Source organism: Microtus ochrogaster, assembly GCF_000317375.1.
Source record: "Microtus ochrogaster isolate Prairie Vole_2 chromosome 14 unlocalized genomic scaffold, MicOch1.0 chr14_random_1, whole genome shotgun sequence".
NCBI classification, from domain to species: Eukaryota; Metazoa; Chordata; class Mammalia; order Rodentia; family Cricetidae; genus Microtus; species Microtus ochrogaster.
Genome location: NW_004949096.1, coordinates 29,490,857 through 29,507,567, shown reverse-complemented (window position 1 = coordinate 29,507,567; position 16,711 = coordinate 29,490,857). Strand labels below are relative to the sequence as shown.

At 39.6% G+C, this 16,711-nt stretch overlaps 1 protein-coding gene across 1 annotated transcript in view; it reads left to right on the top strand.

Annotated features, from left to right (window-relative positions):
- Ubr1 (ubiquitin protein ligase E3 component n-recognin 1) overlaps positions 1 to 16,711 on the top strand; it is a 133,572-nt gene that overhangs the window by 52,625 nt on the left and 64,236 nt on the right. The window contains exons 12-18 of the mRNA XM_005364485.1: positions 3,851 to 3,950; positions 4,940 to 5,068; positions 9,230 to 9,410; positions 10,244 to 10,305; positions 10,569 to 10,679; positions 14,351 to 14,416; positions 14,654 to 14,755. Of these exons, the coding sequence (XP_005364542.1) occupies positions 3,851 to 3,950; positions 4,940 to 5,068; positions 9,230 to 9,410; positions 10,244 to 10,305; positions 10,569 to 10,679; positions 14,351 to 14,416; positions 14,654 to 14,755 (751 nt within the window). The remainder of the gene's footprint in view (positions 1 to 3,850; positions 3,951 to 4,939; positions 5,069 to 9,229; positions 9,411 to 10,243; positions 10,306 to 10,568; positions 10,680 to 14,350; positions 14,417 to 14,653; positions 14,756 to 16,711) is intronic.

Genomic DNA, 16,711 nt, shown 5'->3' with positions numbered 1-16,711 from the left:
TGGATGGAAATAGAAAATACTATCCTGAGTGAGGTAACCCAGACCCAAAAAGATGAACATGGGATGTACTCACTCGTAATTGGTTTCTAGCCACAAATAAATGTCAGTGAGTCTATATTTTGATATCCTAAAGAAGCTAAATAAGAAGGTGAACCCAAAGAAAAACATAGAGCTATCCTCCTGGGTAGGGGAAGTCGACACGATTGCCAGGCAAAAAATCGGTTTTGTTCCTCTTATGTTCTCTAAGTTTCCAATAATCTGTGTATTTTTCTTTTTGCTTCCTTTTTTTGCATATATACCAGCTTACTGATATTTATTCCCTAATTAATTTTTTTCTCCCTGGAGAGAACTAAACATTTATTTTCACACTAAAATTGAGAGCTACAGAAATCATTCAGTGTTTAAGGGCATACTACTCTAGGAGAGGACCAGGATTCATTTCCTAGTACCCACATCAGGTTGCTCAAAACCACCTCTAACTCCAGCTCCAGGGGAATCTTGCTGTTAATCTCATCTTTGCAGGTACTTACAGATACTGTACACACATGCACCCCACATATACATAATTGAAAAACATTTCAAGTCTTAAACTAAAATTAGAATCACATGATAGAACAGATGATTAAAATAAATTTCCATTTAGTTTAGAAATGTTGAATGTTGTAAGAATTCTGGTAGATCAACTATTTAATAAATCATGAACTTTTAAAAAAATTTTTTAGTATATGTTAGAATAAAATATTTACGTAGTTTGCTGTTGTCAAAAAAGCTCTAAGGCGGGACCGGAGAGATTGGCAGTTAAGGACATTTGCTTTTCTTTCAGAGAACCCAAGTTTGGATCCTAGTACGTATATCATGAAGCTCATGACTGCCTCTAACTCCAGCTCCAGGGAATCTGGAGCTTCCATAGGCATCTGCACTCATGCATATAATCATACACACATACACACACACACACACACACACACACACACACGATTGGGAAAAAGTTTTATGTACTTCTAATGACTATGGGGGATAAGGACGGTAAACAAATGGGCTTCTAGTACAATTTAAAAATAGTTTAGTCTGTTTAAAACGTAGGTTTAAGAATTCAGCTTAATAGTTAGTGTTTGTCTGGAATATCCAAAGCCCTGGATTTGAGCCCCAGCCCTGAAAAAAAAAAAATGACAGGTATCTGAAAACTCTATAGTGAATTGTTGATTTTACCAAGAGAAATTCAAGATTTTCTCATTATTTTATTATTATGTCATTGTGGCATATAAATTTTTTCTTTAGAGTTTAGTAAATTGCTCTGTCATCACACCTCTAGTATAAGTATTGATGGTGGATGTCTTAGTTCGGGTTTCTATTGCTGTGAAGAGACACGATGACCATGGCAACTCTTTTAAAGGAACATTTAATTGGGGTTGACTTATAGTTTCAGAGGTTTAGTCCATTATCATCATGGTGGTGTACAGGCAGATATGGTGCTAGAGAAGGAATTGAGAGTTCTGCATCTTGATCTGCAGGCAGCAGAAGCTACTGTGGCACTGGTCATAGCTTAACGTAGGTGACCTTGAAGCCCACCTCCATAGTGACACACTTCCTCCAACAAGGCCACACCTCCTAATAATGCCACTCACTATGGGGGCCATTTTCTTTCAAACCACCACAGTGATTAGCATGTATCCATTACCACTCAGATTTGTTCCTTAGCAAATTATGCATAATAAATTATGCAAAATACAACTTCCTAATGGCTGTGCTTGAAGTGACTTGTTAATTCATCGATGAGCCATGGTCTACTTTACAGGGTTAAATGTCATGACTGTGCCATATTCTCATAACTGAGTTATTTTAGAGAAAGCTAACATAATTGAAGTAAGCTACTCAACAATTCACTCGCAAAAGGGTCCTGTGAAATTTGTTAGTAGTTCTCATGTGGTAAGGAACTTTGCTTATACCAACTTCATTTTAATATTGCAACATTCTTACAAAGTAGTTGGTGCAATCTTGGCTTGTAGGTTATAATTATTTGCCTAGGTCACAATGATATTATGTGTAGAACTGGGATTCAGACCTGACTATCTGTACTGCTCAAATTTCTTTTACAGCATCATGTATCCTCATAGTGTACAGACATTGACAATGAAAGCTGTTCTTTTTACAGCATCATGTATCCTCATAGTGTACAGACATTGACAATGAAACCTTACGAAAACATGTTCAGAAATGTCTTGTTTAGGAAATTGTCATTAAGTCCTGTTTTCTGCTACGTTATCTGCTTAATTTTCCCTGAAAGTTTTTTTAACAGTAATTACTACAAATGTTTAAGTATCTCTAAGTTCTCTACAGTCCAGCCATGCACTCTACTTTCCTGATTACCTAAACATAAAATAAACCCCTTGGTGTGAGTGCTATTCTGTTCATATTCCCTACAGAAATTTTACTTCTCCCCAAGCAGTGAATTCCAACTTTGAGTAACCTTTCCAAGCATTAAAAAGTTTCTTGAACTTTCGTTCCTTTTGTGGCTTTCCTTGTTTGGTTCTGGTCCTTTTGTCCATTTAGAAAAAAATAAGTCACTTCGTAAGGACAGCAATTATATCTGCCAAGTCTTTTCTAAATCAATGTTCCTCTCTGCTGAGCCTGTTCCTGTTGAGTGAGTACCATTTGTGTGTCAAGAAATGAATACCAACTGAAGTCAACCCAGTAAAGTAAAAGGGATGGGATGTTAGGAATATTTTTTTAAGACGGTCCTCTCTGCTGACACAAATAATTCCAATCAGACCAAATTAGACTGAATAAAAGATGTCAACGTTTAATGCAGCATTCCCGGCTTGCCCGGGAAAGCATGGCGAGGGGAAGAGAGCAGGCAAGACCATGCAATACCCGGAGACCACATGTTCCTTTTCTAGGTGGCATCCTAAATAGCCTGTGGGAGCGGTCACTGCTTAGCAGGCTTTCTTGGAGGTGGAGTCCAGACCAAGGCAACTCCCAGGGGAGGGGGCTTGAAATGGAGCTTCCTGCTCCATTGGCATTCCAAGGATGGGTGACATGGGCTGGGGTGATGCTTCCAATCATCCCATACTCCTTGGATATAGGGGTGTTAGAGGGCTGGGATCTCACTTTCAATCAAACACAGGGGAGAGGGAGAATTAACATCTCCTTACTGCCATCTTATTCATGTTCATGTTCCGAGTCCCATATATATATATAAATGATACACACACACAGGAATGTATTTTGTTTCATTGAGTGCAAAGTAATTTTTAATAGTTTATTGTATCCTGAGAACTTATTCATGGTAAATTTTGTTCCCACTGAAACTAATTATTGTCTTTTCAGCCAAAAGAAATATTCATTTGGTGAATTGCATACTAACATAGTTGTAGGCCTGCTCATCTCTCCAGATTTGTACATCTAATGTGCAAGGCATGGTGACACAGGTTTACATCCTTGCGGACTCTGAGTTCTGAAAACCTGGAGGTAGAAGTCTTTTTGAAATCAGCTGTGCCTCAAAGGATTTGACTTGGCCCTTTGGATGACAGCTATGATAAATCTGTGGAAGTCTCGGTATTTACCTACAGGAATCTGTGTCAGGCCTGTCCTGTGACAGCTAAGCTGTTTACTTCATCATTCTGAAACAGCTTAGGAAGCCATGCTTAGCTTTGATGCCTCTCTCCTGAAGATGATTCCCTTAGTTTACTAGTTTTATATAAATAAAGCAAAATAAATAACTCTAGTTCTGCCCCAGAGGCCCTAATTATTGTAGGAAATTAAAATTCACAGTTTTGATGAATCAGTATTGTCTGTAACCCTGAGAACCTTCGAATCATCTGACCTATTTCTTTTTCTCCTGAAATGACAGATACATCCTGATTAGCAAGCCTCTAATATGGACAGAAAGGTTAAGAGTGCAATTCCTTGAAGGTTTCCGGTCTTTCTTGAAGATTCTTACCTGTATGCAGGTATGATAATTCTTTGGTGTACCAATAAAAGAAAATTAACTTTAACACCCTCCCCTCATTTTTCCTATTTTTTTGAGATTTTTTGTTTGTTTGGGTGTCTTGACTGAATATGTATTTGTGTACCCTGTGCATGCCTGATGTCTGTGTGCCAGAAGAGAGTGTTGAATTCTCTGGAAGTCACTGAATTTCAGATTGTTGTGAACCAGCATGAGGGTGCTGGAAATCAAGCCCGAGTCCTCTAGAAGAACAGTCTTTTCTCTTAAACCACTGACTTATCTCTCTAGCTTCTTTCCCTCCCTCCCTCCCTCCCTCCCTCCCTCCTTCCTTCTTTTCTCTTTCTCCCTTCTTTCTTGTCTTTTCTTTTCATTTCTTTTTTTTTTCTTTCTTTTTTGTATACAGTGTTCTGCCTGTACACCAGAAGACAGCACTAGATCTCACAATAGATGGTTGTGAGCAGCCATGTGGTTGCTGGGAAATGAACTCAGGTCCTCTGGAAGAGCAGCCAGTGCTCTTAACCTTTGAGCCATCTCTACAGCCCCATTTTCTCATTTTTCAAAAGAAGTTAATAGTGGTTTTCATAGACAGTTTCTCTAATGTAGTAGACATAGGATATAAACACTAACTTGTCCTTGCTTTCGTAGATACTCATGTGTGTAATTAGTTACTGCTGCTACTATTAATGCTCATTGAATGCTTACCACATGATAAATATATATAAGACTACATATTATCTGCAGTTTATAGTTTTATTTTGCTATTATGATTCTTGTTTTATACATGAGGTAATGGGAACTTCTCACTGCTGGTATTTGTGGTCAGATACCCATGAACTGTCTACTCCTGAAACCTCGTGTTCTAACTCATATATTCTGTAGTTTACCAGCCATGTTAAGTTACTGTGCATTTATGAATATAAATATATATTTATATTTTCCCATAAGGGAACAGCGACAAAAAAGAACCATGGACTGACAACTCTTTCCTTCCAGGGAATGGAAGAAATCAGAAGACAAGTTGGGCAGCACATTGAAGTAGACCCTGACTGGGAGGCTGCCATTGCTATACAAATGCAGCTTAAGAATATTTTGCTCATGTTCCAAGAGTGGTGTGCTTGTGATGTAAGTCAAAGATTTGGTAGTAGGATTAGTACCTTTGTAAGTGCTCTAATAGTTATTAGTAGCACAGTTTTGTGCTATAGCTTCGTTGATGTAAAAGTTTAAAATGTGACAGCCTTAGATACTTAAAATTATATTATTGTATGGAAAGAAAATTTATTCTTCTGTATTTGTTTAGAAAATGTATCCCAGAGTAGTTCACTTATTTAGGAGAATTACAAAGTTTAAAAGTATCTGCTTTGGGGCTAGAGAAATGGTTCATCTGTTCAGAGTACTTAATGACTTTCCAGAGGACCTGGCTTCAATTCCCAACATTCATATGGTGGCTCATAACCATCTGTAATTCCATCCATGGGATCTGACACCCTCTTCTGGCCTCCACAGGTAGTGTACATACACGATACACAAATGAATGATGAAACAACCATACGCATAAAAAATAATAAAGTAGTTTTTAAAATGTATGTTGGGACCACTGGAAAGGTGTTTCAGTGGCTAGGAGTGCATGGTGCTCTTGCACAGGACCCACATTTGTTTCCCAGCACACATATCGTGCATCTGACAACCACCTATAGCTGCATTTGCAGGGGACTCTCACACCTCTGGCCTTCTTGGGCAACTGTACATATATGCACATACTATACACACATACACACACACACACACACATAATTAATGTAAAAATGAGTCTTTTTTAAAAATGTATGTCTTAGGTGTGGTGGTATATACCTATAATCCTATCTCTTGGGAGGCTAAGGTAAGAGGATTGCTCTGAACTTCAAGGCCAGCCAGAACTATATATCAAAGACCCCTTTGAAACCTATCCATCCCAAATTTTCTCATATATATTTATGAATTTATTTAAAAAATGATTAATAGTATGATAACTTGCACCATGAAAATTTTAAAATATTTCAAGAATAGAGAGGAATGAATATTTATTTAATCACAAAGTTTCTTACATATTATATTAATCCACTTAAAAATGACTTTAATTTATGAAATAAATGTATTTCTTAACCAACAATTTTAGACCATAACCCTTTGTCTATAGAGATTCAATCCTAGTCTAGGGAGGTAGCTTAGTCAGTAAAATGCTTGCCATGAAAGCATAAGGACCTGAGTTCTATTGAGCTCCAGCATCCACATAAAAAGGCAAAGTGTTGTGTGCTTGTAATTCTAACAGTGGGAGATGGGGTAGAGACATGAGGTTCCCTGGGGCTCTCTGGCCAACCATACTAACTAATAGATAAGTCCAGGTTCCAGTGAAAAACAGGTGGATGTTCCTGAGGGATAACGCCCAAGGTTACCTCTGCATCCATAGGCATATGCATGTACACATTACTCACACACATGCGTGCACACACAAAAAAAATCCCCAAAGATCCCCCCTGCAAGAGAATATGACTTTATTCTTTCATTCGTGTGTGCCCATTTGTACATGTGTAGAGACTAGATGTTGACATTGGGTGTCTGTCTTATTCAGGCAGTGTCTTTCACTGAATCCGGGCCTTACCATTTCAGCTAGACTGGCTGGCCAGCAAGCCCTCTGGCATCTCTTGTCTCTGCTCCCCAGCACTGTGGTTATAGGTAGCCACCAGATTCAGCTTTTTTTTTTTCTTTTTGGTTTTTTGAGACAGTGTTTCTCTGTGTAACAGCTCTGGCTGTCCTGTAGATCAGGATAGTCTCAAATTCACAGAGATCCAGGGTGTTGGGATTAAAGGCATATACTACCACCACCCAGCTTTTATTTGGTACTTGAGATCCAAACTTGGATTCTTCACACGGCTAGCCATCTTTGTAGCAGATACTCTTTTATTTTTACTGAGAAATTTGACATTTTCTGAGTCAGTTCCACCATTTCCTCCAGTTTTCTGTATAGTCCTCATGTTCTGACCAGGGCTCTGTGTCATCACTGTGTCTCCACCTTTCCTTCTTTATCTAAAATCAGTGCCTTTCTCAAGGCTCTTGGATCCAGTATGGTGATCTTCCTGGAATTTGTCTCCTTGGTGTCTCCATTTGTTTTTTCTCCCCTACTTACTCTGGTACCTGTGGGCACAAAGGACTCCCTTACTTGTTTTTGTCGCCTCCTTACACTACATTCTTCTTTAATTTTCTTTTTTCTTCTGTGACCAGCAGAAGTCACAGGTTCAATGTGGCAGTCTCTCAAATACAATAGACTTAATTTAGTGTGGTAGCTTTATAAAACAGGACAGGAGTCTTGGCCAACAACTAACCGAACATATCCTTTGGCTCCTCATCCTCAGGAAACATCATGCAGCCAGGAGATTTTGTCCAGGGGTGTTAGTCATCACCACATTGCCTCCATCTTCTGAAGTTATCTGTCTGTCTGTCTGTCTGTCTGTCTGTCTGTCTACCTACCTATTATCTATCTATCTGTCTGTCTATCTATTTATCTATCTATCATCTTTATATCTATAATAAATATAACATGCATGTATGTATATAAAATATATAAAATACTATCTTTACACATTAGGTCTCAATATTTCTTTAGAGTTTGATTCTCTTCCTATCAATGGATTAGAAGTATTTTTAGAAAAAAATAAGTAACTCATTTAATAAGCATATTTAAAAGTCTTTTCTTGGTTTTCATATTCCTTAGGGTTTTTTTTTTTTTTTTTTTCTGTAGTGTTGACTTGAGTTAAATTCTTAGATCATCTTGAATTTTTCCCCCCTCTGGTTTTCACAGACCTACACAATCCTAATAGTTTGTCAGTCATCAGCTCCACCTAGTGGTCACCTTTCTTCCAATTCTTCCTTCTTGCCAAAAGGGATTCCCAAATATTCCCTTTATAAAGGTCTTTCGTGCCTTCTACTTAATTAAATTAATTAATTAAAGCGATAAGTTACCCAAACTGTAGTCTTACTTCAGTTGGTGTGCCAAAAGGTTGTACTTAAATTAATGTATTTTTATATTTCAAACTCAGAATATCTTAAATTGATTTGTTATCACTTCCTTCAGTTTCGAAGTTATATTTGCCTATCCCGACTCCCCTTGTTCTATTGTTGTTCTTCCATACAAGAAATTTCAGAGCATACATATTTTGTGTGTTTGTTAATCAATATACTGATACCTAAGAAGAGTGTTCCCAAAATGTATTTGACTATGGAGTTTTTTTTCTTCAAGATAAAACTAGTGTGGGAAGCACTGTATTAAGTAACCTGAATGACTGAGCTTCTCTTTTCCACCAGACTTACTTAGATTTGATTCTTCTGCATCCCAAATGTGTATCATCTTCCTGGTAGTGGTTGTGGCTCCTCACTTTATCCTTTTCTTTCTTCACCTTTGGTGACCCACATTAATTCCTGAAAAATAAACCAATTCCATCACTCTTCTCACATTGTCAATATATTTACATATTGCAGTATTTCCAGTGTAACGTTCAGTAACTCCATCCATTAAACCTTTGATTCCCTTATTTTTCTTTTCCTTTTTAAAAGATATCTCCTTAGAATGCCTCCTCATTTTTCTCTTGCTTAAATTCTTTTTGTATGTATGTATGTGTGGTATGAGGATTCAAACCTAGGGATTTTTGTATTAGAAACATCTGGATGTGTTGGCACATGCCTTTAATCCCAGCACTTGGGAGGCAGAGAAAGGCCAGCCTCCTCTAAAGAGTGAGTTCCAGGATATCCAGGACTGTTACACAGAGAAATCCTATCTTGAAAACCAGAAAAAGAAAAGAAAGGAAGAAAGAAACATGTGTTCTGCCAGTTATTTTTCTCTTCCCTTAGAAAACCCCACCCCACCCCATGTACTTGCACCTGCACGTGTGTATGTGTATTTCCTCTCCCTTCAGCATTGCTGAGGACTCGCACATAGTACGTCAAAGCTGCATCCCTAGACAAATACTGTGGGGTTTTCAGAACCCATTGAAAAGCTGCTTTCAAAAGTATGTCTTCCCAATTTACACTTTTTCTTTTTAACATATTGAATTTATACCATTTAAGTGGTGCCTACAATTTTTACTCTGATTATAAATATTTATATTTTATATTTCCTCTGGTTTTACATCCTATGGAGATAGCCCTGGGACTACATAAAACAGTTTTGTACTTATATTTAATAAATATTTATTGAGATAGTAGGTGACAAAGTAGCTACCTTGTCAATATATTTGTATTTTTCTTTTCCCTTAGGAAGATCTCTTACTAGTGGCTTATAAAGAATGTCACAAAGCTGTAATGAGATGCAGTACAAATTTCATGTCTAGTACCAAGACAGTAGTACAATTGTGTGGTCATGTTTTGGAAACCAAGTCCTACAAAGTGTCTGAGGATCTTGTAAGCATACATCTACCACTCTCTAGAACGCTTGCTGGTGAGTATTTCTTGCCTTTTATGTATCTATGATACATTTTGTAGATACTCTGAGTAGTAGTACTTTACTTTTTCCTTTGTTCCATATAGTCCCATTAGGTACTGGCATTAAAGACTGTCATTATTTCTATCCTTTGAGAGCTGTCACCACAGTAACTAAGTATAAATATTTATCTAAGTATAAACTTGGTAGTCTATCAACCACCCAAATTTTAAATATTTATAAATGTTGATTTTATATCACTTTGTGCCAAAATTGAGATTAAATTTAAATTCTTTTGGTATTTCTTTTTTATCTTTTACATTACATTTGTGTATTTATTTCTGTTATGGATGGGGACAATGTGCCATGGTGAATGTGTATGGTGATCAGAAGATTAAGTTTTCTTCTTATGGGAGTTTGTTTTCTTCTGCCACCATGTGAGCTCTGGAGATTCAACTCAGGTCACTGGGCTTGACAACAAACACCTTTACTCACTGAGCCATTTTCTTTAGGAGTAGAATAAATATTTGGAGAAGCGGACTTTTAGTTTTATATGACATATATACAATGTAAGTTTTTGGTAATACTGTATTTCAAAATTAGAAGTTAATTGTTTCCAATTTGGAATATCACTTGTAAGCTTAGTAAGCATGTGTGTGTGTTGGGGCTTGGAGTGTGGAGACTGAACCGAAGGTTTCCTGCACACTAAGCATGCACTCTGTGACTAAGATAAGTCCTCAACTCTAGTGAAAATACATTTCAATAATCCAACTTTCCAATCTTGATGAGTTAACTAAAAATACACTAATAGGGTTTAATTGCTTTCCTGTTTTCTTTTAAACATGATTTAGGTCTTCATGTACGTTTAAGCAGACTAGGTGCTGTTTCAAGACTGCATGAATTTGTGCCTTTTGTAAGTGACTCTTAAGTATTGAGTTGTTTATGTCCCATTTCTGGTCATCTCCATTGGTGGGTGGGAAAGAAAATCATATTTTTAACCCCTCTGAATTGTCACATTTAGTCACTTCACAGCTGAATATATCATGTAGCGATCTGAATAACAAAAAGACTTGAAAGGCATTGAGGGGAAGCTCTTCCATTTTACAGATTTCTTGCTTAATTTGAGGCATGTGTAGTATGAGAAATAATGTACTCGACCTCGCTGCTGTGTTCCAGGAGGGCTTGCACGTAGACGTCCTAGTGGAGTACCCTTTGCGCTGTCTGGTGCTGGTTGCCCAGGTTGTTGCTGAGATGTGGCGAAGAAATGGCCTGTCTCTCATTAGTCAGGTATGGCACACACACCTGTGAATGAGTTGTTTTTTTTTTAAGTGACTTGTCCATCGAGTTTGCCAAATATTTACTTTTATTCTCTTGTGTCATCTCTTAGATATGAAAATTCTGAGGCTCCTATAAGTATTCCTCCTTTTTCCTATTTACTATTTATCCCATCTGAATTATAAGAAGCTAGGATGCTTGTGTAGATAGGTGAAAGCCAGCAGTACACAGTCTCCATTAACTTATCCTTTTACAAGGTTTATCTCAGTTTGAGACATTGAGTCTTCCCACCATCTGTCCTATTTTCATTTGTATGTGTGTGTGTGCAGGTGTTTTGCCTTCTCGTGTTTCTGAGCACCATGTATGTCAGTTTCCATTGGAGATCAGAAGAGGCCATCATATCTCCTGGGACTAGAGTTAGAGATGGTTGCGAGCCTCCATGTTGGTTGTTGGAGGTCAAAGCCAGGTCCTCTGGTAGGGCAGCCAAAGCTCTTACTCCCAGAGCCGTCTCTCCAGCTCTCATTTGTCTTCTTTGCTATTGTTGTTTTGTTTCTATGGTGGTTATTGAATATTAGAGGTAAGCACTCACCATCTGCCCAAAAGGTACCCTATAGCTTAAGAGTATAACTCAGTGCTAAAATCCCTTTGTGCAGCTCTGAGTTCACCATTTAAAAATTACAATGGCTACTTTAATTATATTTCTTTCTATTTTAGGGAAACAGGGAGAAGTGCTTTTCCTAAAAGATTAAGAAACAGATTTAAAAAAAAACAACCCATAATTTGTTATTGATTCTTTGGGACTTTCACATCATGTACCCCAATCTTACTCACTCCCATCTCCTCCATATCCTCCCCTCACCCCTGCACATCCCCCCAAAAAAAGACTCCCCAAAACCAATTACAAACAAAACAAGCAAAAAACCACCTCGCTTCTCCATCTTTTCAACACCCCTTCCTTCATTCTAGTGGCATTGGGTGCTGTGGTGTGTCACGCAGTAAACCCTTTTGTCTAGTCAGGCCTATCTGAAAAATGTTCATTGCAGTGAGTCATTGGGCTGGTTCAAGGCCTCTGGCACACCATCACTGTCACTGGATCCTCACCAAAACACCTCTTGGATACCCTGCTGTTGCCCCGAGTAATGGGGATCCTGTAGCTATAGTTCTGCAGGACAGTCCCTTCACTTCCTCCAGTAGGTCATAGATGGGATAGTGTTAGGGTAAGCTAACCCCAAGGCTTATGATGTGGGTCTTTCTGGGCCACCGGGACCGCCTCCCTCAGGCAAGGCACAGAGCCAGCTCTCCTAGTACCTAGGAGCCAGCTCTCCCACCCCCATGGTGAGGAATGGGGCTGTCTCTCTTAAGTAGGGAGGGAATGGAGCAGATCTGCAGTGACCAGTGATGGGCAGGGCCAGCTATCCCTGGACCAGTGAGAGGCACAGCAAGCTCAGCATGGCCTTCAAATTTCAACATGCTTGGTTCTTATGACTCCTGTGGTAATACAGGCCATGGGCATCATCACAGAATCCAGCTGCAGCAGGACCCAGGCATGGCCTGAGCATCACTATGGCCCCAGTAGCAGCCCAGGCCACCCATATCACTATGGCTCCTGCAGCAGCAAGGCCCTCTGGCACCAACTTGATCTCAGGTGACTGTCCAGACCCTGGTCATCCTTACAGCCGTTACTGGTACATCAGCTCAGACCCTGGCTGCTGCTGGACCATGGACCCAGACATAGCCCTAGGCAGCAGCTTGGGCCCAGACAATACCATGGCTCCATGTGGCAGTGCAGGCCACCCAAATCATTTTGTCCCCAATGGCAGCATGACCCTCAGACACCAACGTGGCCACAGATTTTGGCCTAGACTCTGGACATCCATGTGACCTTTGGTGGCACCACAGGCCACAAATATCAATACAGACTCTGACTATGGTAGGACCATGGACCCAGACACGGTCCCCATTAGCAGCCTGGACTTGAATGTCATCCTGTCCCCAGGTGTCAGCACAGGCCATTCAGATCAGCATGGTCCTAGCTGCAGCATGACCCTCAGATCCCCACCTGACCCAGGTATTTTCACAGCCTTTGCTGGTATTGGGAGCCACAGATATCAACGCAGATCCTGGCTGCAGTAAGGCCATGGACCTAGACATGGCCCCACACTGCGCCTTAATATGGCTCTGGGTGGCAGCACAGGTCATCCAGATTAGCCTGGCCCCAGTGTCAGTGTGGCCCTCAGATACCAACATCAGCTGTTTGATCAGACCCCAGTTATCTGCACCACCTTCAGTGGTTACTGAAGCCATGGACACCAACATAGGCCCTGGGTGTTACAGGACCATGGACCCAGACATAGCTTGTCGTTTTCCCCCCTCCATCATGTCCCCTGGTGGCAACACGGCCCTTGAACACCAAAATGGCCACATGTATCGGCCTAGACCCTGGACATCCCTACAGCCTTGGTCTCAACATGGATCGTAGATGTCACCGTAGACTCCGGCTATGGCAGAATCACAGCCCACTTGTCACCCTGGTTCCGGGTTGCAAGCAGGCTAGCCGGCATCAACACATTCCTCACTGCCCTTGCCTCTTTAAGTCTGCCTCTTACCACAGCATACAAACCATTCTGCCTCTCTCTCTCCCACTTCTTCACCATGTATTTTTTCATCATGCTGAATCTTTCCCAGTAAGACTGGTGCTACACAGATTATTAGGCAAAATGTGGAATTAGCCATTAAGAGGCTAGAACAAATGGGCCAAGCAGTGTTTATATGAATACAGTTTGTGTGTCGTTATTTTGGGGCATAAGCTAGCCAGGCAGTCGGGAGCTGGGTAGTAGGAAGAGGCCCACAGCTCTTACTACACCGACGGATTTTTTTTATTTTTTCTGAGACGGTTTCTCTGTAACTTTGGAACCTGTCCTAGAACTCGCGCTGTAGACCAGGCTGGTCTCGAACTCACAGAGATCTGCCTATCTCTGCCTCCCAAGTGCTGGGATTAAAGGTGTGCGCCTCCACCGCTTGGCTGCACCTAGGGATTTATGTATTAGAAACATCTGCTGGGTATGGTGGCACACAACTTTAATCCCAGCACTCAGAAGGTAGAGTAAGGTGGATCTTTGAATTTGGGGCCAGCCTGGTCTACAGAGTGAGCTCCACAACAGCACAGCCAGAGCTACATAGAGAAACTCTGTCTTGGGGCTAGGAAAAAGAAAACTTTTGTCAGAAGGCAGCATAAAGGAATTGCTCTTCTCCTTCCGCCATCTGGGTCTAGGGATTTAACTCAGGGTTTAGGCTTGGCAGCATCTTCACCTGTTGAGCCATCTGACTAAAGATATGTCTGTGGGTAAATCACTTTTTGCACAAGCATGAGGGAGGACCAGAGCTTGGGGTCTAGCATCCACATAAGTCAGGTGGACTCGACAGCCCCTGTTATCCTAACTGTAGGAGGCTGAGTCGGAATCCTCACAGCAAACTGGCTAGCTAGAGTAGCCAGATCAGGGAGCGCTGGTTCTTATTTGAGAGATCCTGACTCTACAAAGTGAAAGCCACTGAGGAAGACAGCTGATGTTAACATTTGGTCCACACACCCATCCTTCTACATGTAAACAGATGCAGTACATGGAGAAAGAAGATTTTTGTTTCAAATAAATCCCTTTAGTGTCTGTCTGCCATTTCTTTTACAGGTTTTTTATTACCAGGATGTTAAATGCAGGGAAGAAATGTATGATAAAGATATCATCATGCTTCAGGTTAGATTTTTATTTCCTTTTTATATTTTTTATTTTTCATATAGTTCTTGTATTTCTTAAAATAAGAGGAAATACTGTTTGTAAGTTGAGTTTGTCTCGCCTTTGACTGAACATAGAAATAGAATGGGCAATCTATTATCATCTTCAAAATTACTGTGTAGTTTTCTGAAGGGATTATTAGAGACAAGTGTTCCTCCACTTAATACATAGAAATGTGACTTTCAATTTCTTTTACAGATTGGAGCTTCTATAATGGATCCCAACAAGTTCTTGTTACTGGTACTTCAGAGGTATGAACTAGTCGATGCTTTTAACAAGACCGTATCCACGAAAGACCAGGTAAGCAATGGAGATTGGTATGTGAATTAACTCCAAAGGAAATATCGTTGTCACAATTTAGTTATATTTTAAAAGCATCTTTTTTGCATATTTAGTTAGCCTTCCACATCTAGATTCTGCATCTACAGATACATCATACTAGGGATCAGATATTTTTTAAATTGTATCTGTACTAATATATAAGCTTTTTCCTCAACCAGTGCTATACAGCCACTATTTAGATGACATTTACATTTGTATTAGGTATTATAAGTGTATAGGTCATACATGGATACTATATCATTTTACAGTGGACTTGAGCATCCTTGGATTTTGTTGTCTTGGAATGTCCTAGATGTCTAGGAGCCATGGTGTATCTCATACTCTGGAACAACTATACTTCCAAACATCATATATGCACATAGAATGCACAAATACACAAACATATGTACTCCTTTTCACTCTAGAAAACCTAGGTTCTCTATAGATCAACAAGGAAAAAATGTCTTTTAACATATTTCCTCCAGAAAATAAAGTGCCAGTAATTTGTTTTTAAAGCAAAAGCTTTATTCTGTGTGTACCATTTTATAATTTGTAGCCTGTGCTTAACAAAATATTATGGTAGGATTGTTTTTCTTGTAACTGAATAAAATCCATGCTCAAACTCAGAGATCTGCCTGCATCTGCCTCTCAAGTGCTGGAATTAATGGTATGCACTACCACCCTATTTATCATTTTTACATATCATTTTTTAATGGCTGTATAGCAGTTCCATTGCGTGCAGAAAGCATTATGCTTTTTGCTTTTTTTTGTTTTTCAAGACCGAGTTTCTCTCTGTAGCTTTGGAGCCTGTCCTGAAACTCACTCTGTAGATCAGGCTGACTCACAGAAACCCCCTTGCCTCTGCCTCCTGAGTGCTGAGATTAAATTGTACATTACCACTGTCCATCCCAAGCATTATACTTTCGTCTTATTACTAAAGTTTTCCTAGTTTTGATATTGTAAACGTCTGTAACAGAAGTATTAAATACACACGTCTAATTGTTTTAAGATGCATTTTGTATGTAAATTTGATGAATAAAACTGCTTGATTTTTCTTTAGGTTCTTAGTAAGTATTGACAGATCAGTGCCTGCACACTTCTGACAGCATGAGGGTTTCATTGTCACCTCTGCATTGTTTTCATAGTTGAAGTACTAGCTTATAAAGTAACTCTGCCTTTTTGGGTTTTTTTTTTTTTTTTGGTTTTTTTCAAGACAGGGTTTCTCTGTGATAACTCTGCCTTTTTGTTTGTTTTTTAAGACAGGGTTTCTCTGTGTCTCTGACTGTCCTGGAACTCACCCTGTAGATTAGGCTGGCTTTGAACTCAGAAATCCGCTTGCCTGTGCTTCATAAGTGGCTGGGATTAAAGTATGCACCACCACCTAGCAAAACTGACTGTCTTAAATTTATTAAATTCTTTGCTTTATTCTTCTAACTTAGAAGTCACTTACAAAGGCCCAAAGAATAAACTAAAGAAAGGAAATTAATTTTTAGTCACTTTATACTTCATGAAAAATAACTGATTTTATCAGTAGAACTCGTTTATGTTTTAGGGACGGGTAGTCTTATCACCTAGGACGCCTACTCTAAGCCACTTTCTCTCTCTCCCAGTAAGACAGAAGCTGATAGTAGAGAAAGGAAAAGATTAGAATTTGTTTGATTTAGTACAAATAACAATATGGAGATAATGAAGAAAGTTACAGTTTAAGAGCTGTTATTGAATACTTTATGTGTCAGATGGAAGCTTTGGCACCTACTTATTGCTGTGCTCTGAAGAAAGCTCTAGTCTAGATGGGCCGTGAGTCGAATTGAGAAATGCAGACTTGGCCGGACGGTGGTGGCGCACGCCTTTAATCCCAGCACTCGGGAGGCAGAGGTAGGCGGATCTCTGTGAGTTCGAGGCCAGCCTGGTCTACAGAGCTAGTTCCAGGACAGG